The 23,768-nt window shown below is 52.3% G+C and overlaps 2 protein-coding genes across 5 annotated transcripts in view; one reads left to right on the top strand and one right to left on the bottom strand.

The window, feature by feature from the left end:
- Positions 1-1,222: 1,222 nt before the first annotated feature.
- Positions 1,223-4,991, top strand: GDF7 (growth differentiation factor 7). The gene is made up of 2 exons (XM_046659977.1): positions 1,223-1,624; positions 4,027-4,991. The coding sequence occupies exons 1-2, from the start codon at positions 1,231-1,233 to the stop codon at positions 4,989-4,991; spliced, it is 1,359 nt and encodes a 452-aa protein (XP_046515933.1). The 5' UTR covers positions 1,223-1,230.
- A 14,131-nt stretch (positions 4,992-19,122) lies between these two features.
- Positions 19,123-23,768, bottom strand: part of LDAH (lipid droplet associated hydrolase) — a 97,419-nt gene continuing 92,773 nt past the window's right edge. For all 4 annotated transcript variants that reach the window (XM_046660752.1, XM_046660754.1, XM_046660751.1 and 1 more), the window contains exon 7: positions 19,123-21,400. In XM_046660752.1, coding sequence (XP_046516708.1) covers positions 21,203-21,400 — 198 coding nt within the window. In that variant the 3' untranslated portion in view covers positions 19,123-21,202. The remainder of the gene's footprint in view (positions 21,401-23,768) is intronic.

The following is a 23,768-nucleotide window of genomic DNA, read 5'->3' as shown; positions in this document are numbered from 1 at the left end:
CCCGCCGACGACCTCCCTCCCCTGAGCGTCTCCCTGAGAGGTGGCCTCCGAGACCTGCCCCTGCAGGCTGCGGACCCAAGTGCCCTGCCACCCGCGCAAGTGCGGTCTGAGGCGCTGCCGCCGCCAGGCGTCCTCTCCACCCAGCCCCTGCCCCTGAGAGAGCCGCGGCCGGGAAGGAAGTACGGAGGCGCTACCCCGGGGCTCTTCGCTGCCTTCCCTCCTGGCTTCTGGCCGTGCCCCGACATACCCAGTAGCCCGTTTCAGTTAGCTGGCCTCTCTAGCAGGCGGGCGGAAAGTCATCACTTTCGATGCACTGATGAACTCGGAGGGCCACTCCCGCGCGGGAGGCCCCCTCATCATCCCGAGGCCTTCGTAATTCCTGCGCTCCTTTGAGATCTTGGCTCCAGCTTAAGGCGCGTTCCGCGCCTAGACCTTTGCTTTCCGATTGTCGGTCCACGTCCATGTGTCTTTCTGGCCTGCCCTTTCAGCCGCTCGCACTCTCTTCCCTATGGGTCCCTTCCCCTGCTCCGGCCGCCCGCTCCCATCTTTGGGGGTCTGTGGCAGGGTGGGGAATCGCCGAACCAAAGATAAAAAACGCGCCTTTGTGGCAACCCTGCTCGCCCCTGTGGCCTCTGTGCGCCCTTGTGGCCTTTCTGCGCGCCTTGGCCACCGGGTCGCGGACGAACAGGCGGGGCCGAGCCCTTCCAAGGCCCCACCTCTGGCGTCCGGGGCGTTCGAGTTGTAGGAGCGAGGAGGGGGCGGGTGCTTCTCCACAGGGGAGTGGGGATGAAGCTGGGTGGATACGCATGATGCCCAGGAGCCTGTAACTCCGGAGGGCGCATTTGGCTCGGGCGCGTTTGGCTCGGGCGCAGCGTGGGAAGACGGGGGTCGCATTGCAGCGGGGAAGGGAGGCGGGGCCCTGGGTCGCGGCGGGAGCCTCTGGCCGTTATCACTCTCTCGTGAGAGTGGGGGCGAAGCGCTACGGTGGGGGGAGAAGCCTCCTGCCCTGGACTCTGCGTTAGGCCGGAGTGGGGGGCGCAGCGCTGCCACTAGAATGTTCAGCAGGGGGCGCTGCTCCAGGCGTTGGGCAGGGGTGGGGTGGGAGAGGAGGGGGGGCCGCGGCTTGCTGCGCACACTTCCCCCATTATTAAACATTATGTTCAAAAGGCGCCGGGGGACTTCCCGGAGCCACGGAGCCCGCGCCGCCCGCCCGCCTGGCCCACGGAGCCCATGGACCTGAGCGCGGCCGCCGCGCTGTGCCTCTGGCTGCTGAGCGCCTGCCGCCCTCGCGACGGACTCGAAGCGGCCGCTGTGCTGCGAGCGGCGGGGGCAGGGCCGGCCGGGAGTCCCGGGGGCGGCGGCGGTGGCGGCGGGCGGACCCTCGCCGCAGCTGCGGGTGCCTCCACTGGCCCGGCCGCCGCGGCCCCCGGGGCCCGCGCTGCGCGGCGCGCTGCCAGCTCCGGCTTCAGGAACGGCTCCGTGGTGCCGCACCAGTTCATGATGTCGCTTTACCGGAGCCTGGCCGGGAGGGCTCCGGCCGGGGCAGCCGCCGCCTCCACCTCGGGCTCTGGCCGCCACGGCCGCGCGGACACAATCACCGGCTTCGCAGACCAGGCGACCCAAGGTACTCACGTCTCTGCTGCGCCCGTCCAATCCTGTCCGGTCCCGGGCTGAGGCCACAGCCGGAGCCGTGCCCCTGCTCCGTTCCATTCGGGGCGCGGCCCCCGCACGTCCCAGCCTCAGGTGTTAGAAAGAAACTTCGCCAAGGCCCACGCACCCGAACCCGCTGCGCCTGGACTGTGGCGAGAGCCGCGGCAGCTCCCGGGGCCGGGCCTCAGAGGCCTGACCCGGTGCCTCTTTCAAGTGGCCCAGGCCCTGTCGGCTGGCAGGTCCCCTCGAGGAGGCAGGCTGAATTGGAGATCCGGAGAAGCAAGGAGGGGGTCCGGCCGAGAGGCACGGCGCAGTGGTAGTGGCGGCGGTTCCTTGGTTGCAGCCATCTCTGCAGCTCCTAGTCTCGTGGGGGCTGCACAAATTGGGGGAAACTCAGGGCAATGCAGGACAGAGGCAGGCACCAGACGAAAGTAAACGTCCCCGGAGAGGCTGGTGGCATCACGAGGTACGCGGAGGGCCCTTCTCCGCAGGCTGCGTCCGGTGGACTTAGTAGCTATGGGTGCCTGTGCCTTGTGCCGGGCCCCTGGGAGAGCCAGAGGTAGCAGACTCGGGCTGTGTGGGCAGGAGAGGAGGGCCAGCGACCGTCCAGGGACGCAGGCCTCTCTCGGACCAAGCGCCCCACCTTACTCCGCCCTGGGCCCTCCAAAGGTAGGACGTGGGTGAGGCTGCGGTGGTTGCTGTGTGTCATCTGGATTTTATTAATCTCTATTGAAGTCATTAAAGCAGACAGATAGGGAAAATTTAACTAATTTCAGGCGGAAATGCAAGTAATTTCGGCCTTAATTCTATCCAGCCAGAGACGCAACATGGAAGGCAGGAGGGAAAGAAAGGGGAAAATTGTTGGAAAGTAAGCGCTGCCCCAGTCGGGCCTTGTCTGGGAGCCGCTGACTGGCTTACGCCCGGGACCCTTCCTGAGAGAGAAGGTTGACGACGGGTATCCACCCCCTCCAGCACACACACAACGCCTACACACAGATGGGCCCAAATGGCCCTCTAGTCCGGTGGGAACTTTCAAGCATTCTCTGAGGGCCTGGCGTGCCACCTAGACAGGATGCTGGGGTCCTCGTAGGAAGCCCGAGTCCTGATGTACGGGGCCAGGGACGGCCCCAGCCCTAATGCTGCTTTGCGGCTCCCGCGCCGTGGGAGAGGTGGGGTGTGCAGGGCCCTCAGCTGGCAGAGGCACTGCTGCGCTTAGGTCGTGTGAGGCCTGCCATAGCCTCGGCCTGAGCTAAATCCTTTCCTGGGGAGCTCCGTTTGGCTGGCAAGGCTAGTAAGGCCGCCTCTCCTTCGTCCCTCTGGAGGGTTGGGGGATACAGCATCGTGAGGGAGGGAAAGGCCGCAGGGGAAGCTCTGAGAAAGTGCTCCGCCAAGCAAGCCCTCGGGAGGAAGCAGTGGGGGAGGAGCGCTAGCCCAGCGCCTCTTCTATCTCCTTCCATCCCGAGCCACAAATTGGAGTACAGCTGCCTGAGGTCCCCGGAGGCCACCGGCAGCGCCCACACTTGGGACCTCAGGAATCGAGGTCCTGGCGTCGGCGGGAGGGTGAGCAAATCTCCAGTGGTGGGGGAAGACTGCGCAGTCTCTCCGAGTTTGGGGCAAAACGAAACCATATGACCCTCTTCAAAGGGAGCTCCTTATCTGCTGCTTGGTGGAATTTCAGTTCTTTTTTTCTGAGCCCAAAAAGGAAAAACTGCCCACGACCAGAAATAAAATCCCCACGCCGGAGATAAGTCATAAACGAGGGAAAGGATAAGCCTGAGAAGGGACCGGCGGGTCCTGGAGGCGCGTCCTCACACAGGCCGCTGCCCTCACTGAAGCGAGGCAGTCCCGGGACACCCCAAACCCTTCCCGGAAGGTTCCTTGCGCTCCTTCGCCACTTTCCCCCGTCCATCGGAGGTCGCGGAAACGCTGGGAGAAGCTGAGCCTGGAGTTCCCGATGGCGAGCAGCAGCGCTCGTGGCCATGACAACTTGGGGAGACAGGCCCCTATCTGGGCCTCAGTTCCCCTTTGGCGAAGCGAGGAGGGGAGGCTGGATGCACAAGAGGGGCTCTGCAGGCCAGCTGACGCGTCCCGCTTCTGGACGAATCGCAGGGCCCCAGCCTGCCTGGGAGACTGTGGCCGGCTGGAATGGCCAGGCTGGGCTGGGGAGGAGAGGGAGCAGAAGGAGCAGAGTTTCGCAGGACATGAATTTTCCGTTTTCGCAGAGCTGTGACTCCGCAGCTCTCCCGGAGGCTCAGCAGGGCAATAATAAGTCCCCGTGTAGCTGCGCTGTTCGCAGTTAGGATGCGCCGCGGCCCGGAGTGCGGGCTCCACTCTCACTCCACTCTTTCTCTCTCTGTCTCTGCCCGTCTCCTGCAGACGAATCGGCCGCCGAGACCGGCCAGAGCTTCCTATTCGACGTGTCCAGTCTTTCCGACGCCGACGAGGTGGTGGGCGCGGAGCTGCGCGTGCTGCGCCGCGACTCTCCGGAGCCGAGCTCCGGCAGCGCGATTCCCCCGCCGCTGCTGCTGCTGCTGTCCACGTGCCCCGGCGCCGCCAGCGCGCCGCTCCTGCTGCACTCGCGAGCGGCCGAGCCCCTGGACGGTGCGCGCTGGGAGGTGTTTGACGTGGCGGACGCCGTGCGGCGCCACCGCCGCGAGCCGCGCGCCACCCGCGTGTTCTGCCTCTTGCTGCGCGCAGCGGCCGGGCCGGCGCGGGGCCCGCTGGCACTGCAGCTACTGGGCTTCGGCTCGCGGGGTGGAGGCGGGGCCGCGGCGGAAGAGCGCGCCCTGCTCGTTGTCTCCTCCCGCACACAGAGGAAGGAGAGCCTGTTCCGGGAGATCCGCGCCCAGGCCCGCGCGCTCGGGGCCGCGCTGGCCGCGGAGCCGCCGCCGGATCCGGGACCCGGCACCGGCTCGCCGACGGCGGTCATCGGAGGTCGCAGGCGGCGGCGGACAGCGCTGGCTGGGACGCGGGCGGCGCAGGGCAGCGGCGGGGGCGCGGGCCGGGGCCACGGGCGCAGGGGTCGGAGCCGCTGTAGCCGGAAGCCGCTGCATGTGGACTTCAAGGAGCTGGGCTGGGACGACTGGATCATCGCGCCGCTGGACTACGAGGCGTACCACTGCGAGGGCGTTTGCGACTTCCCGCTGCGCTCGCATCTCGAGCCCACCAACCACGCCATCATTCAGACGCTGCTCAACTCCATGGCGCCCGACGCGGCGCCTGCCTCTTGCTGCGTGCCTGCGCGCCTCAGCCCCATCAGCATCCTCTACATCGACGCCGCCAACAACGTGGTCTACAAGCAGTACGAGGACATGGTGGTGGAGGCGTGTGGCTGCAGGTAGCAGACGGGCCCGGCCGGGCCAGGGAGAGGGCAGCTGAGGACCCCTTGCTGAAGAGCAGCTGTGGGCCAGGCCTGTCGTCAGCGAGCGTGGATGCGCGTCGGACCATGGCCCCGCGCACTCACGGAGGAGGGAGAGCACACGTTCACACTCACACCAACACTCGTTCACTTACGCACACATTTACCATGGACAGCATCTGAAAGACCTGGGAAGAGACGTCCTGCCGCTACCGAATGTCAAAGCCATGTGTACTCTGCAAACAGATCACCGCTGCACCCACTGCCCCCTTTTGGGGAGAGGATGGTGTTTGTGTTAATGTTACAATAACAGGCACTAAATCAGGTAGAAACGGGTTAGGGACTTGGGGGCTCCAGAATGGGTGAACTAAAGAGGTACTTGCTAAGTGCTGTCTCCCTGCTTTTTGTTTCTGGCCGAGTGGAGTGTGAGGCCTGGCCCGGCTGGGTGGTTGAGTTCCCCGTGTTGCACCTGGGACCGAGGGAAGGGCGGTAACGCCCTTTCTGAGGGTTTGCGTTGCACCGAGGCCATTTACTCCGGGAAGGAACTGCTCCTAAAGGCCTTCCCTTTTTTCTCTAACTTTTAAAATCTCACGTGCCCCCTCAGTTTTGAGAAGGAACATTTGTCCGAAAGAATGCATTGTGGTGCTTCTCAGCTCCCTGCAAAGATCAGCACCACTCTTTTTTATCAGTTCCAACTGGGAATGACCTAGAAAGTGGGAAAAAATTTTTTTCTTTTGGAGGGGAGGCGAAACGGGGGGAGAGGCTTTAAACTGCGAGTCTGAGCTGACGTCAAATTGGGGATGAGGTAGCATCTGCCAGGTTCTGAAGCTCCAAGCCGGGCAGCCCGAGGTGGCAGCAGTGCCTTGGGGGCACTCAGAGGAAGCTAGTGCAATGGCTGGGAATGGGACAGGGGGATGGCTATGGCTCTTCCTAGAGACCTGCCACGAAGTTTTCCTGAGGAGCTGACGAAGAGGCTCTACGGGCTTGGAAGAGGCAGGGAGGTGTCCTGGGGCAGGCTCTTGCAGAGCGTCAGGCTTCTCTGCCAGGTAGCTGCAGCCTCCCTCATGACATACTCAGAGTGGGCCCACATGTGCGTGCGCTTAGCTATGAAGCCTGTGTCAGCTTTTACACGTGTTCATTGTGTTGTTGCTGTAGTTTTGGCAGTGTGATAGTAACGGGAAGCGAAGCCACACAAAAGTGCTTTTGTGAGTAGACGGGGAGGAAGGGCTGCTCCTCCCCTCTCTCTCTGTGAAGGGGCGTTTGCAGCTGGGCTGCTGTGGCCCCTTCAGAAGGGCTGGGCCTTGGTAGGGGCGAGGTGAGGTGGAAGCCTATCCCCTAGTCCCTGTGTTTTGTCCCAAAGAGTCTTGTTGATTGTAGGATTGTCTGTTCATGTAAGAGGGAGGTCAAACGTGCCGGCCCTCATTGTTTTATTTGGTTCGTTTCTGCCTGGCAGTCCTTTGTGGCCTTGTGTAAACGGTTGGGAGAAGGAAGTTGGATTCCACCTGCCTGGGGCCCTAGGGGCTTCTTTGAAAAACCCTGCAGTCCCCCTGGGAGCTCCTGTGGAAGGCCGTGCTGGGCGTTCTCCTTCGGATCCCCAGAGGCATACATTCCCCATTTCTTGTCGTGGATGCTAAGGTCCAGGACAGTTTATACAAATTTTAATTCTCAGTGGTTACACTCTTAAGAGAGAGAAATATGAAAGATTTAGATACAGGTAATTTATTTAAGGGTCCCACCTGAGTCCTTTTTATCCTATAAAATTGTCCCAAAGGAAAAGAAAATACTTTTATATTGTGAATTTATATGCTGTGGCTATGTGAGTAGCTGTAAATACCAGAAAATACAAGTCTCTTCAAGTTAAAACAAACAAACAAACATCCCAAAGTGGCTGCTGTGGTGCACTTCCCTCCAGTGTCAGAGTGGACAAAGATGGTCCTGATACGTTCATGGGTTTTGCCAGAGAAGCCTCACTCTGCTTTTCTTAACTATGATTTTAATGATTGCATGGTAATTGCTCTGATACCTGTCATCATGGAGAATTTAAAAAATGGCACTAAAGTATCAAAACTTGTGGTATTAGAAGTTTTAGAAAAGAAGTTAATGAAAAACTATAGCTAAATACTATTTTGAAGAAATTCTAGCATATTTAATATCTTTGGATGAAAGCAAATATTTTGATACTTTTTCAGTGACTAGGAAGAACAGATTTTTGGGAAGAAATGTCTTGAGTTAGCCTGAGGTTTTTATGGCAGGAAAAAAATGTCCATTTCCTGTTTTCTTCCAATGACCTCCTCCCTCTACCAAGATGTGCTGTAACTGATGTAGGAAGTAGGCACCTTCCTGCATCCTGAATCGAGGATGCACCCCGGGGCAGGGGGGTGATCCTTAGCCAGGGACATTTCCTTCCATGGCCCCTGCCCTCAGTGTGTTCTTTGTTTACCAAATAAAAGGAATGCCTCCTGGATTTCCTCTGGTAGCTGCAGGTAACCACCAGGGGCCACCTGGGCCCTGCTCCAGACCCAGCCCTCTGGCATCTCAGAGTTAAAAGTAGGTGAATGGAGAGGATGTGTGTCACTTTGTAAAAATGACAGCCAAAGGGCCACCACCTGTGGAGGCAGACAGGTTTTTGCTGCTATGATGTGGTTTGACTAAATTTACCAAGATGTGGAGAAAAGGATTCTGCCCACGCCATTGGTGGTGCCCTGTACTATCCGTCTGTCTTCTAGGCAGCAGGGAGCGGGGCTGAATCACCCAGCTGGAATCTCCAGTCCCCACCGATGGTAGAGCTGGCTGCTGACAAGCAGGATAAAGTGTGTCAGGACTGGAGTGAAGGCAGCCTCCCCACCTCATCCCCCACCTAGGGTCACCAAAGTATTCCTCCTAAAGTAAATAGAATTTTCCACTTTTGTCGGGGGAGAATCATGCACTACTAGTTGAGATAATTTCAGTCACTTTTCCTGCTGGGGAGGAGGATTTGGGGAGTTGGAGAGGAAGGTTTCCTGCTTGGGGAGCACAGGGCAGGTCAGCCAGGGCCGGAGGTGGGCTGGTGCTGGGTCTGCCAAACACCAAGACAGTCTGGTCACTGCTGGGGGAAGCCAGACTTCGCATTAAGGGACACCCCTATGCTGGCAGGCGGCCATGTCCACTGATGCCCAAATGCCTGCCTGGTTGAATTCTACCTTCCAAGCAGCGGGGATCGTCCTCTAGAGAGGGTGGCAGCTTTGTCGTCTTAGCTTGGGCAAGCAGGCTTGAGCTGTGCCATTCGTTCCTTACATGCTCCCCTTTGACCCACTGTCCTGGCACTTTACCCTAATGTGCCAGGGGAAAGAGAGGAGGTGTGGATTGTGTGATTGTTGAGTCAAACACATCAAACCCATCAAACCCAGGGCAGTGACTTCTCCCCTGACAGCCATGGAGGTGTCAGTAGGAGCGAGGACCTTGCTATAAGCACTCAGGAGAGTACTGACCACCCTGTGGCTGTAATTGGAGTACAACTCAAATCCTACAAGTCATTTATCCTGTTTGCAATTTCATTCAAACTCATAGCAGAAAATAACTAGGGACCGTAGACTGATTTTCTTCTTAAAGCACAGAGAAAAACTGAATTCTTTCCAAGAAAAAGTCGGACTCTTCCTTTGCTTGAATCTGGTCTCCAGAAAATCTAGGGAGAGGAAGAGAGTGCACTACAGCTGTCTCTGGGCCACAGACGTCATCAAGGGCCTTGCTGATTCTTGTGAGTGCATGTCATGAGGGATACAGAACCTTCCCCAGGCCTGGAAAGCAGGGCCCTCTCAGCGGGCTGCGGGCCAGGGGGCCTCAAGCAGGACGCCAGGTGGGCTGGGAGGACCAAGGCTCTGGAACGCAGCAATCTGTCAGAGGGAGCGAAGGGCCTGCATCATCCCCTCAGAAGGTGTCTGTACTGGGAAGGAAAGAGAGGAAGCAGAGGAGCGAACCCAGCAGTTAGAAACATTGGCAGGGAGTGGGGAGTGACTGGAACCCTGTGGGGGTGTGCCTGAGCCTCTGTGGGCTTCTGTATGCCAGGGTCGTATGACCCCCACAGCACACCTGCCACTGGGCCCGTAGGGAGACTGCCCGGTGCCAGGCTCAGCAGGGTGTCTCCTGAGAGGTGTAGGGGAGTCGTGGGCAGTCCCCTCTCTGCCTGGAGCTGCGACCTCTGCCCCTGTAAAAGGAGGAGCTCCACAGGCCCCTGGTTCTAGGATTCTACTTTGTCTAAAAAGCCCACTCACATAGTTCAAAGGCAGAGCAACTGTGACTCCTCCTGGAAAGGTCTCCTCCGATCCAAGTGCCAGAGTCAGCTCTCACAAGTGGAGTCGCTCTTGCTTGTGTGTGTGCGTGTGCGTGTGAGTCCATTATACACCGCGCCTCTGCCGCTGCTTCATGGATCTTGCTTCGATTTCCACCTGGGGCAAGGCAGGTGCAGGGCAGGCCAGGACCTTGGGGTTAGGGCTGAGCTCACCAAAGCCACTGCCTTTCCTGTGTCCCAGCTGAGGGACACTGCCAGCCTAGCTCGAGTTGCCCTGTGCTCACACAGGGTGGGTGGAGCCACACTCAGGTTAAGACTTTCGTGTGCCCAAGTCCTGGGAAGGCTCTCAGTTGCTGCTGGCGCCTCTGTGAGGGCAGCAGAGGAAAGAAAAGCCTGTGTCTTGTTGACAGCCCAGCCAGGGACCTGGGACTGTCCTAGAGTCCCTGGACGAGGCAAGCAAGCCTGTCTAAGGGCAGACCACTCTGCCAGGTCCTCTGCAGCTCCCACCGCCTCCTCAGCCACTTCATCGATGTACTTAACATCTGGTCCAGCTTGCCAAGGGAGTGACCCAGGGGCAGGCATCAGAAGAGCTTCCCCTTCTCTTCTTTTTTATAGCCTGGAAAGTGGTGGCGCAGTTTAACATTAAGAAACACTAGAAGGGAGGAGTCAAAAGCCGTTATTTCTTATTTTTCAGACAGCTCAGCCTTTTGCACCTGCATCTTCTGGCCAGTTAGGCTGGAGTGGTCCTCCTCCCTTTGTGCTGTTCTGGACTTTAGTCTGTGCCCAGAGGTTAGAACCGCACAGTTAAATCTCAGCGAGGCTCTAGGTAAGACAAGCCTGTTCTTTTCAGGAGGGCCACGCTCCCAGTCTGTGGAGAGTCACCTCCGTGGACGTAGCTGCAGGGAGAGGGCTGGAAGTTGGCCCAGGAGATCAGTGGGGGTGACTGGGGGCTTGACATTTGCTGCATGGGCTCTGGTCACTCATTCAGGGATGCTCTCTGCTCATGGTGTTCGCACACTCAGCCCGACCAGAGCTTGGCGTCTTCCCACCTACCCTGCAGTCTCTGGTGCAGATGCCGTGCCTTGAATGGGCCTGGGACTTGGCCATGGGCCTTCTGGCCAGGCAGAGTTTAGGATGGTGCTTCACGGTGGCAGTGGCAGTTACAGCAGAGCATCCCAGGAAGGGTGGAGTCAAAGAGGCCACTGAAAAATTGCTCTGCATTTAAAGGCATGCTTATTGTTGTGGAAAAGTACAAATACAGCCTCAGAACAGCACACCCAGCAGGCAGTGGTCCTCTCCCCGGCCTGTGCAGGCCTCCTGTGAGCAGTCTTGCAGGCACCTTCTAGCGTCTGTGCAAGTGTATGCATCTGTGCTGGCAAAAGAAAGGACTGGCTTCTCTCACACACAGCATCCCCCTACAATGGCAAGAGGGCTGCAGTGTTTGCGGAAACTTCCTGAGAGAGGTGTTTCTGTCATCAGGTGAGTTTGCTGGCAGGACAGCTGAGGGTGCTGGTGTAGGAAGCATGGTTTTCATTCTTTTTTGCCTGATGAACTTCCTTCTGCTAGTTTACAAACTCTTCATTCCAGACAGGCTCACCTGAGAGAAGGTAGTGCAGGAACTTTTTACCCTTCTTCTCAGTCAGTAACAGGATGCTGAAATAAGTTGTCTAGAAAAGCAAGGAGAAGCTTCTGATGGTCAAGTCCCAGGCGCCTTTAGGCCTGGTGGTACAGACCTTCTGGGATGTGGCCAGCTGTTTTGCTTTTGCATGTCGACTTCCCTACCTTTTGAGCTGTTGGTAGATAGGAGTGTGGTGTGGTGGTGGCTGGAGATGTGATCAGGCAGGAGGCGGGTAAGCGGCTGTCTTCTTTGCAGAATCATCTCTGCACTGCTCGGTATGAACAGCAGTGGCAACAGCCACACCCAGTTACTGCATCCAGAGATGGGCGAGGTGCCTGAGACACTTGGCTGCCAGCATCTAGAACCTCGGCTGAGCCTTCTGGGGATAAGTGTGCTCGTGGCTGACAAAAAGCAGACTCCTTGAAGGCTTATTCATAGGAGTCCTGCGGAATTAGCAGTAAACACAAACCCGCCCGAGGCACACAGGCTGGGCCAGGGCAGCCTCCAGGCCAGTGAGCTAGTGGTTCATTGCAGCGGCAGGCAGCTCGTACCTGTTTTATGTACCTGCAGATCTCCCCCACGAGCTGACTTCTCTCAGACCTTTCACACATGGGCAGCCCTCGCCTGGAGTTTTCAGGGGGGGTGAGTCTGAAAAGCAGCGACAAGGTGTGTCGAAGGCCTTTCCTTGTCTGCACGTTTATCTCAGAGTCACTCGGAGATAAAAGGCTGCCAAGGGCAGAAGAACACACATGTGTCCGAGCTTCCCCCGGGGCTCAGGGCAGTGGCAACTTGGCTTGAGGCGAGCACGCTGGCTCGGAAGGCTTGAGGAAACAAGCAGGGCTTATTTCTTTGCAATTTATATTTCTGGGTCAGGGCCTGTCAGAGACAGAGCAAAGTCAGCCATTCAGCATTCTGTTTAGAAAATAATGATACAGTTCAGGGAGAAAGAAAGCTCGGGATAAAACGTGTTTTCTGGCCAGGCTATACTCAAGTGTTCCGAGCCAGGAATGGAGACTCTGGAACGGGGGATTTCTCTGGCATTCTCCACCTCTGATAAATCACAGATTGAACTCGAGCATCCTTAGAGTAATTTTTTTTTTTCCGTATTTCACTTTATACTGTAGTGCAAACAGCTTTTATGTTTTCTATGACAAAGAATCTTAACTGAGTCACTTTAGGTCTTTTAGCTGGAAGTATTTCACCCCAAATGAAAAGTTAAGGCATTTTTTACAAGGATTAACATGCTGACTGCAACTTGCCCTTCAGCAGATGACAATAGGGCATTCTGGAAGGTTTGGAACAAGTTTGTTTGTGTGGTTTTTTAAAAAACATATAAAGAGGCAACTCCTCACTGCGAAGCTTTCTGCAGAACTCTGGCACCCGCTTCCAGCGCGGTGCTGTTGAGCGGCCCTGCGGGGGCAGCAGCACCTGACAGGATGGGTGCCCCACCCATCACACACCTTTACTCCGACTCCAGTGCTGTGATTTCAAGAAAATGGGCAAAACTCGAAGTGGCGGTGATGCCATCAGAGCTCAATGACACACCATTCCCTCAACAGCTAAGACAAAATTAACTATCGTGGGGCATTACAAGCCCTCTCATTTTGCAGCGATGCTCAGTTTCTCAGCGTGGCTTTGGAGTAAGATGGGACAGGGGTGATGTTCTTAAACTCATTGAATGTGAGAGCTGAAATCTCCTTTGCCAGCTGTCTTCCAGCTCTGTTTGGCCAGAGCAGAACTCCGAGGCTTGGGGGCTGGAGGTGGGGCCGCCTCCCTGCTGCCCAGCTTGGCCATTTGGGCAGCACGAGCTGACGTCGCGAATGCTGCCCTGTTCAGGTCAGCTGGCAGGGAGCTCTTCGAGGGCAGGTACAAATCCCCCGTGTATAGGTATTCGCAACTTTAAATAGATTGTACATATTGAAATGTAAATGAACTGTAAAACAGCAATCTCTATTTTTCTTGACAATTATATAGCAATATATATTTGTTAAACATGCTTGTCTACTCTTCATTAACCATTTTAATATTTTGTACAGATAAGTTGATTAAATATTTTATTGATAAAACTTCCCCTGGCTGGTCTTCAGAGAACTAACCTTTGACTTGTTATTCAGCCTTTCTGTGTTTGTTTGCTCTTGCTCCTCAACGCTAAGAACAGTGATCAGCCATTTAGGCATCAGGAGTGACCACATGAAAACAGGGGAACTATGTGGGACTTCTGGACCTGTCCATCTCTCTGACCCATCCCCTTGAAACACCTTGGGCTGTAGTGAGGAGCTGTCCATGAGGTTGGGGGCCTCAGGCACGGGGCTGCTGCTCCCTGGGTCTTTGTGACTGGTGTGACACTGTGTGCAGCCCCACGCTGCCCGAAGCCACTGTGCGGGAAGGTAGAAAAATCGTTTGGGTTCAGGAGAGAAGAGGCCAAAATGCAGTGGAAAACATTTTCTCTTTGGAAAATGAGCACTGTCATTTACAATGAGTGACTGTGGTCCTTCCAAGCACAGTTTGAGTGGACAGGTTTCTGCTTTCACACACATCAGGCTGCTGTAGGCTTGCTGTCACTTCCAAGCATGAGCACGGCCGCTCTGGAGCCTCTAAAATCCAGAGGTGTGAAGCCCGACTGTAGCGGCCTCCTCCGCAAGGCCAGCTGTCTGTCAGGGAAACCAAGAGGGTCCTGCAGCAGGTTTGACAGGCACTTCTGCTCAGTACTCTTCTAGACAAAGACAAAGATCAGTGCTCGGTGACTCGGCATGGCCTTGCCTCCTTCAGCATTTCTCTCAGACTGGGCAGGAGAGGACCAACCACACAAGCGTTCTGCCCTCCTGGCTCCACACCTGACTTTTTCCTACAAGAGATGGAGGAGTAAGCTGTTCCATCTATTCCTTAAATATTTCTGGGACAGGGTTAGTGACAAAGCAGCGGTTGTGGGAAGATGAAGGGGACTTGCCCTCATGACTTGTTAGCAGGATTACTTCCTCTGGGAGGTGGATGGGCCAGTGTGACCCAACTTTTTGCAGAGCGATGGCAGCACACCCCCACTGTAATCCAATGTTCCTGCAGTATGTTCATGCCAGTCCCTGCGGTCATGTGTGTCCCTCTCTGGTGAAAGGGAGATCAAGAAAGTCTGCTCTGTTTTTGCTTCTTAATTTCACTACTACTAAATGGAGTCTTTTTCTTTGGAAGAAAAATTATGTTCACCTTTCAACTAACTCATTTGGCAGGTACAGTAAACGGGTAAGTTTTATGACCCTGCCATGGAAAGTGTCAAGTCTTGTCATGCTTTGTTTATAACAATCCTTGGTCAGTTCTTCATTTTCTCATTTTTCAGTCTCCACTTGACCAACCCCAGCATTCTGTGGTTAGAGGATTACACGTTCCGTAGAGAAGGGGTAGTTCTCTACTGGGAGAAAGGGAAGTCAGGGGTAGCACTTAAGATTTTATCCTATTTCCAAAACACTGATGAGAGCAAGTCTCAAAGGCCCTGCAATGACTGGTGCTACAAGAAGGTGAAGATAGACTTCTCCATGCCCCTGGTATGCCCGATGCCTGCTCACTTCCAAGCAGGCCAAGGCAAAGATGCCGCTAACCGCTGCCCCACTGAGGGCGGTGCTGCCTGACCTGGTGATGGAGGCGCTGTGTTCCTGTGCCCCTGGGAAGTCTACCCTCTTCTGTTCAGAAGGAACAGTGATCTGGGGAGAAACTCGTTTGTTGCAATGTGTCACCAGCATGCAGCCACTGACCGTGAGGCTGTGGGCGTCTGCTGAGTCCTAATAACATCCAGGTGTGAGGCCCTTCAGCAGTGACCAGTAGGAGGAAACCCAGATGTTCCGCAGAGCCTGAGCAGGGTGGATTTGCAGAGGCGGGATGCTAGTCCCTCTGTGAGGGAGGGAGGCCCTGCAGGTGCACCCGCGCCCCCTGGCTGTAATGGACGCCCAGTCACAGGGTCACATTCCCATCCCAGGGAACAGGAATTTTCCCATAGACTTACCCAGCAAGGAAGTCTGTCCCAAAGTAGGGAGGTCAGCATAGGCCCCTTTGCCAGAATGTCTGAGGAATGCAATACAAAATGAAAATACTCTGCTGTCCCAGAGCACGGGCTTGTGTAGTGTTGCTGCAATTCCCACTTGGGGTGCTGCATGGGGTCAGTGCTCAACAAATAATAACCACATATGTGGTAGTTGCTAATACCCAAACTCCAGAGGTTTTTTAGGAATGGAAGTAACAGTTGCAGCCGGAGGGGACAAGAAGAATGGGCCACGAAGTGTTGTGGCCTTGCTTTCTCATGGTCCCCCAGTGCCAGAAAGCCAACAGTCAATGTCCTTGAATCCACCTGACCCAGTTATGCACAGTTTGGCGGCAGAAACGCTAATGGGAAAGAAGAGCAAGACCATTCACACTCCATTCACATATGCGATTTCGAGGGACTGAGATGTGATTCCCTGATGGTGTGACCAACTGAGAGAATCGTGTTTCTTGAGAGCTTGCCTATTAGGTATGGTAGAAACTTTTATTCAGATAACACTTATTGAATATTCCACGTGGCAGGCCCTATTTTATAAGCCCTGAGAATACAGAGATGACTAAGACACAAGTCCCATCTCCGAGGACTCTCCTTTTAAGGGCAGGAAGGAGTGTCAGGCACGTGCACGGAGGAGCAGACTGGTAAAAATATAATTCCTGCAACAATGGTAAGTACTTCAATAGAGACATGGCCAGGGGACCATGAGGGCTCGGTGGGGAGACGGGGAGAGAGGGACTGCTCTGGGAGGCAGGAGCAGTTGGTATTTTGGGCCAAGTCTCCAGGGGGCGGGGTAGAGGCATGGGCACTCTCAAAGCTGGAGCAGTTCATTCCAAAGGTTGCAGAGCTCAGCATACGTTCAGAGTCGACAGAAGTTGGTGTGTCTGGAGCACCAGGCTGTGGCAGAGCTACAGAGGGTCGGCGTGTGTGGCTGCTGATGCCTCAGCCCTGACTCTCGCATGCAGGCTTTCCTCCTCACAATCCACTGCCTGGCATTTGCCTCCACTCCCCCTGAAAACCGCTGTTTTATCTTTCATTCTTTTAAAACTACTCAGTTGCTACCAACTATCTACTCTTCACTTCAACTGCCAACCTGGCCCTCATTTGCCCCTCCCTTACCAACCCTCCACTCTCTCTCTCTTTTTTTTTTGGTGAGGAAGACTGGCCCTGAGCTAACCTGCTGCCAACTTTCCTCTTTTTGCTTGAGGCAGAGTGGCCCTGAGCTAATATCTGTGCCCATCTTCCTCTATTTTTTTTTTTTTTTTAGATTTTATTTTTTCCTTTTTCTCCCCAAAGCCCCCAGGTACACAGTTGCATATTCTTCATTGTGGGTCCTTCTAGTTGTGGCATGTGGGACGCTGCCTCAGCGTGGTTTGATGAGCAGTGCCATGTCCGCGCCCAGGATTCGAACCAACGAAACACTGGGCCACCTGCAGTGGAGCACGCGAACTTAACCACTCGGCCACGGGGCCAGCCCCATCTTCCTCTATTTTTTATATATGGGACTCCACCACACATGGCTTGATGAGTGGTGTAGGTCTGAGCCCAGGATCCGAACCTGAGAACCTGGGCTGTTGAAGCAGAGCACACTGAACTTAACCACTACGCCACCAGGCCGACCCTGTAACCCTGGACTCTTGCTAGGCTGCTCACCATTGCCTCCAGGAGGCAGCGTGATGCCGTGGAAAGAAGAGCCTGAAGTGATGGCTCTGGAGTGGAGGGCCGCATGTGAATCCCAGCTGTCCCTTAGTGTCTCTGCGATCTTGAGCAAGTCTCTGACCTCACACCTCCGTGGTAATCTGTCCAGTGAGTATGATCCTAACCTCCCAGGACTGTGAGGCCTTAATGAGCTGCTGTGAAAGTGCAGGGTGAGCAGCAGACTCTTTCTCTGGACCAGCTCTCTCTTCCAAACCCATCCAAGTTCCCCCTGTCCTTGTGGCACCTGGAGCAGCCTCCTCTCCCTCCAGGAATTTTCTCTTTACAGAACTACGGCAACTCAGAGCCTTCTGCGGCCCTTACCAGTCTTCCTTGCAGATGTCTTCAATCTGGTGGAAGGGGGCAGATCCCTGTCCCACCGTGGCTCTCCACCTGGACCCATGTGATCACTCACCTACATCTCTATGGGGCATAGGCAGGAATCTCAGTCCCCTTGGAAAGGGAAAACTTTTCTGTCCTCAGTATTCCTGCAGGAGAGCTTCGCCTTTAAGGCCTCAGACATATATTTGTTCACAGAGCACACTTAGTCCCAGCCACAGAGCTCTCCTTAAACCCCACCCCCCAGGGGAAGGAGCAGCCCAACTATATCCTCTTCTCTCCTGCAAGAGAAGGCCAGGAACAAAGATGATGTCTCATGTTGTGTAAGAAATGCTTCGCTTCCTGCACATTTTCTAAACGACTGCATGCTCCTTGAGGTGATGTTTGAGCATCCTGGGGTGTGTGTGGGAGGTCTGCATGGCCTGAGGCCAGAAAGCTGAGCCAGGTGAGCAAGTGCTTCCCCACTTCTCCCATCCCCTAAATGAACCAGCAATGCTAAGACTGCAAGAATCCAGTTCCAGGCTGGGTGAAACAATGCAAAATGTCATGGGGTCCTCCACTGCACCAAACAGAAGAGATAATAAAAGGAAACAACTCAGCTTTCTACTTTGGTACCATTTTACAGAGCATCTACCATTAACTGCTTAGAAGAAGAAATTCACTTTATGGAAAAGAAGCAATGAGAGATTGACACGGGAAGAGATAGATGCAGGAGGAGAGAGCATGGTGGGTTTTTTTTTAAATAATACTTTTTATAAATTTCACAATCATCTCAAACTTACAAAAAGCTTGCAAACAAAGTACAAAGGACATCTTTTTCCTCTGAACCATCTGAGAATAGACTGACTTGATGCCCCATTGCTCCCAGACATTTCAATGTCTTGAGTACAAATAAGGACAGTTTCCCTCTTTTCCACAGTACAACCACTGAAATCAGAGTTAACATCCATCTCTTACTCCAAGCTAATCGTCAGACCCCATTCAATTTGCACAAATTGTCCCAAGAATGTTTTTTTTTGTGAGGAAGATTAGCCCTGAGCTAACATCTGTCGCCAATCCTCCTCTTTTTGCTGAGGAGACTGGCCCTGAGCTAACAGTGGTGCCCATCTTCCTCTACTTTATGTGTGGGATGCCTGCCACGGCATGGCTTGACAAGCAGTGCCACTGTCCGCACCGGAGATCTGAACCGGTGAACCTGGCGCCGCTGAAGTGGAATGTGCGAATTTAACTGCTGAGCCACTGGGCCGGCCCCCCCAAGAATGTTTTTTATAACAAAAAAATCGAATCCAGAATCAGGTGTTGCATTAAGGTGTCATGTCTCCGTAGTCTCCTTTAATCTAGAATTAAATTTAATTTTAATAGAATGTATGATGAGGAAAAAATCAAGCCTTTGGAAGTCACTGGTTCTCTAAGGGTGAGTGGAAAAGTGGATGGCATGAGCGCCCTGGACCCTTGGACATCAGGCCACCACGAGAGCCACAGGACTGCCTGTGGAGATTCTCTCCTATGGCTCAGAGCAGACTGGGAACAGCCGTGGGCACTGGTCATGGCTCCAGCTTAGGCTTTTCACTCAGCACTAGATTACCCCATATGAAGTGAAGTCTGTGACAAGAGCCATCCATGTGGCTGACTGGGACATAAAGACAGAAATGCTTCTGGAAAATGGATTTCATCCACTGCTTATCAATTTTAGTCTTATTTTTTACTACGATGTTGAATAGTAATAATGATTATTATAGCCAATCTTTATTGAGAAGATACTGTTGGTCTGGCATCGTGCTAAATGCTTTAATTTTATCATTCTATTTAAACAGAACAATATGTTTTAATTGTCCAACAATATGGCCTATGCATTATCATTAATCCTATCCTATAAATGGGGACACTGAGGCATGGAGAAATTAGATGAAGTTGCCTAAAAATCACAAAGATGTTAAGGCCTCCGGAGTTCACAGACCTTATCACCACATATATATGCATGGAGACATTTAATCTTCTGTTTAATTCCTAATGAAATAAAATGAACTTTAATCTTCTGAAATCTGATTCTTCCTTCTTTAACAGACGCATTGGGCAAGTGGCTTTTCAATTTAACACAGAGACTCTGACCCAAGTCTAACTCAGGAGGCCTGCTCAGAGGGTACCCTCCTCCCCCAACACAGAGACCAGGCTGGGTGGGGTCACAGTGCTGGGAAAACATTTATTTCGAAAATTCATTTGGTGCTTAGATGATAAACAGGAAATAAGAACCAATATCTTTTACTTTAACATTTTACTTTTTAGGCTCTGAAAAAACCTATAAAATAAGATTCGATTTTATACATGTGGACTTCAGAAACACAGAGTGATGCTGTAAAATAACACTGTAAGAAAAGCTGGGGATGTTATTCTGTATTCCAGTAGCATGATATACTCAGTAAGGGACTGGCTAGTGTGTCCGGCTAGTACTACCGAGTATCTCTTGCAAGCAAGGCACTTCAGAGCCGTGAGTTCTAGCTTCTAACGTCAGAATTCTGGAAGGCCACCCCATGCAGATGCCAATAAGGACTTTGTGTGCAGCCCTGTGCCAATGGCCTATGCGTCTACTGGCTCCTCTCAGGGCAAAGAGCACTCCTTCCCTGGCTCTTGGCTTTTCCCCTCTGAGAAGTCACTTGCTCTGATGCAGAAGCCATGCCAAAGGATAGTAACTCATTCAACACTCACCACTGGGTTGGCGGCATATCAGAGTTGAATCTTTCGTCAGGCGGTTTAGGTTTTGAGAGGAAGGACAATATCCCATTGTCCTGAAAGAATGATAACGCCATGAGGGATTTCCTTTAGGAGAAACCGAATGTGTCTGATCCATCATTGACCATCACTGCAGTCGGGAGGATGTATTGCTTCCTAAGGTCCCGGGATTGAGTCAATTCAGGGAGGGCAGCAATGCTGTTAGCGCGCTCTAGGCCAGAGAACATGCTTCCTCTTACTAGACTTCAAGCATCCAGAGAAGATGAATTCACATAATTTAATGGCTTGTTTTGGTCCATTATGAAAATAATTTCTTTCCAACTAACAAAGCTAATGCAGACATGGAGAACTCATTTACGGTAATTCTCCATTCAGCAATTTAAAAATGCCCTTTCAAGAATTACTATAAGATTTTCAGAAGAAGAGTCATAATGTAGCTAGGAACTCTCTCCTCAGTGCCTAGCATGGTACTTGGCTCATTGCTGGTCCTCAATGGAGTTTTATTGAAAAAAATCACGGAAGAGGCAACTGCATGTGGCAGGTATGGACTTGATTTGGGACAGCCCAGTGCCTCCCCATCCGGGTTCTGGAGAAGAGGAGCCTGCAGGGAGCTTACAACCCAGCAGGCTAAGGCTCAGACAGAGCTTGCTGGATATCCGCTGTTGGGAGGCATAGTTGGGATCCTTCAACAACTCTGTTCTAGTTAGTTGACAAGAGGAATGTCTGGCAAACTTTATTCTCTGCCTAATGCAGGTAGATCAGGAAGTCACACTCCTCAAGGAAGCTTCTCAGAGATGGAGACAAACAGTACCTTTCCTGATGGTGGCTCTGCCTGGGTCTGTGCCACTGATGGCCAGAAAAAAGGCTGACTTGGTGGTTTGTGACATGCTGCAAGGTAGTAACAGGTGGGTCTGTGGGCTGTCCTGGTATCCAGTCTGATTCTGATGTTCTCAGCCCAGACCTGTGCAAAGTTAGCCTGGGCTGATCTTCACCTTCTGTCCTTAAGGGAGACCCGGGTCCACTGCCAAGATCCACTGCTCATCCTTTCCTGCTACTGGAACATGAGTGTATCCTTCTCTTGAGCTCATACACTTCACAGATCTGACTGCACTAACATTCCCTGATCTCCTTTACATTTTCTAGCAGGTGTTTCATGGTTTCCTCCAGGGGAGCCTATTCTACAATGTAACTCAAAATCAACTAAACTTGGACTTGCTTTTTTCTAGAGGGATCCTACCTACCAGAGTAAACTGAACGGTGCCCTGGGCATCTCGTGCAAATATAAGAGCCCTTGCTTCGATCACTGTGTTCCCTGAGTCTCAGATAACGTGTTGTTAAATCTACGGAATAGTTCATCACCCGTGTTCACTTCAGCATGTGGCATGGGGATCTGGGAGCTGAGTGTTTTTAAGCCAAGAGGTTCTCAGTTTTTTCTCTTCTAATATCCAACATTATAATTAAACATTTACCTACTAAGTATTCTATTACACCTACTGCCTCTATATACCAGCTGCCTGTGCTTGTTTCCTGGTGTCAGTATTTATATTTGGACAGATCATCCTTTAGCCAGTCAGCTACCATGTCAGCCATTTCCTGGTGAAAACCTAAGACAAAAGCATGAGGTATTTTTTTCTCACAGAGTCGGATATCTCCTTCTGGAAAATCTTTCTTCATGTCTTCATAATACTCTTTTGGACACCAGGCATCTACAGTACCATAGTAAAATGTAAGCTAAAAGACAAGACAAAAACATTTTATTAGAAAATGCTTTCTCCTCCCAGCACAGCTATGACACCAGCAGCCTGCAGTGCTTTGAAAACAGCCCCTGAGCCCGGCCCTGTAATCTTGGAGGGCCCCAAGGCTCCCTCCAGAGAGTGGCTCTCTCCAGCCAGTGAGCCTTCATGGTTTATGGGAGTGAATACAGAGAAATCTGATGGAAAGAAACCCATGTAGGGAGAGCCTTGTGTCACAGATCACCCATGACTCACTACAAGGATTCACAGCAAAGTTGTGTATATCAAGTTTGGGAGGGACATTGGGGACACGGCAGATGAGGACAAGGAAGAGTTATTGAGACAACCTCTGAGTGACTAGTGACCATTCATTACATACGTAATAGTTTTCATACAGCCACATGGTAGGCATAAGGGATATATTTGTTGAATGCATGCAAAGATGAATTAGACACTCAGGCCTCTCAATGTAGCAGATGAAATGTGAGCAGAACCCTGAGAGTGTCTATGACATTTCTATGAACAGGCTCCATGCAGCAGGAGAGTATGTTGATTCAGTGATGAGGTGCTATAGTCACACTTCAGGTGACAGCAGGCAAGCCAGATGGAGACAGAGCCTCCTCTGAGGCATTACTAAGACCCTTCCTGGATATTGATCTATATTTGCCCATGACACACACACACACACACACACACACGTACATACATACACCTACATATACACATACAAATATGTGTACAGATGTACACAGGCACGTGCATATATGTATGAGTACATATGCACACACAGACATATGTATATGTAAACGTGTATGTGTGTATTTATGTGCACACATACATTTATAAACAAATATATATGTGTGTACATATACAGTCATGCGTCACCTAACTACAGGGATACGTTCTGAGAAATGCATCGTTAGGCGGTTTCGTCATTGTGTGAACATCACAGAGTGTACATACACAGACTTAGATGGTATGGCCTGCTACACACCTAGGCTCTGTGGTACTAACCTAACGGGACCATCATCTTATATGAGGTCTGTCATTGACTGAAATGTCTCTATGTGGTGCACGACTATATATATTTATATATAATGTCTAGCTCTAGGCTGCTGTTCTTCAAGGCAAAAAATGAGTGAAATCTTATTCAGAAGGGTACATAGCAGTAATTTCTACAAAAAATAAGAACTAAGTGTTAAGGACTCTATGACCTCTGTTATTACTGGATAAAAAGAGTTACGTCCAGCTCCCCCTTTACGTGGCTTTCTACAGTCACTTGTTGTTTCTATAATATACCAAATTTGCTCACTTGCTCACAACACTTATTCATTAATCTGTTCGGTAAATACTTATTGAGCATCTATTCTGTATTAGGAAGCCGGAAAACAGATAATAAGACACAGTCTCTGGTGGAGGGGAGCACTGGAGACACCATGTACACAAGACAAGTAGCCTGAAGGAGGAGCAGCTGGTGGGAACCAGTGGGCAGGAAAGATTCCCCAGAGAGCTGACACCTGAGTTCAGTCTTCAAGTTAGGGGAGCATACCAAGCAAAGTAAAAATGAGGAAATAAAGCAAAGTGAAATGTACGAAGGAGCGGCATACTTAGGGAATGAGAAGTAATTACAAATTGCTGGAATATAGGGTGGTGAGAGGTAAGACTGGAGAGGCAGAGAGAGAGTGGGTCATGAACAGCCTTCTATGCTGTGCTCAGGAGGTTGTACTTTATTCTGAAGTCCACAGGAGCTAACAAGACTTCACACAATGAAGTGACTTGATCAGGTCCGTATGGTCGGAAACTTACTCCGGCTACGTTGGTGAAGAGAGGTTGGAGGGGATCAAGCAGGGAAGAGGATGTGGGAAATATGTGTTATTGCCCACTGGATAATTTTTCTACATCAATCATTAAATCCATTATCTGAATATAGATAGGCGAAGTTAGTCTTACAATAACATCATGACTCAACCAATATTTAAAGAGATGGTTAGTTAAAGAACACTTTAAAGAGGAAAATACTTAATGTAGTACTCCAGAGAATCAACTACTAATAACTAAACCAGGAGTTGCAGACTTATTCTGAATCACTTCATAGAGATTTTCCTGGTTGTCACCTGGGGTTTTAGTTTGTACGTTCAAAGGACTTGTAGCTCACAGATTTCTACTTAATTTATTCTTCCCATTCTCCTATTTTTGCTCACTACAATAATTTCTGGGCACTCCAAAGCCCCTAAAACCAAAATTCATTTTGCCATGGCTCTTAGCAGAGTATGAAGTTCTTTTTGTTTCCTAGAGAATAGGAGAGCCTGGCAGCTGACTGGTTCTCTCCTCCTGGTGTCAGTGTCTCTCCAGCTCAAAAATGCTAC

This window comes from Equus quagga, chromosome 5 (genome assembly GCF_021613505.1).
Source record: "Equus quagga isolate Etosha38 chromosome 5, UCLA_HA_Equagga_1.0, whole genome shotgun sequence".
Lineage (NCBI taxonomy): Eukaryota > Metazoa > Chordata > Mammalia > Perissodactyla > Equidae > Equus > Equus quagga.
This window is presented reverse-complemented; position numbering and strand designations above follow the sequence as displayed.

Bases quoted from the DNA above. Each gene is read 5' to 3' on its own strand.
- GDF7 (XM_046659977.1), top strand. From the start codon at position 1,231: ATGGACCTGAGCGCGGCCGCCGCGCTGTGCCTCTGGCTGCTGAGCGCC. The intron at 1,625-4,026 runs GTACTCACGTCT...CGTCTCCTGCAG, and splicing joins CGCAGACCAGGCGACCCAAG to ACGAATCGGCCGCCGAGACC.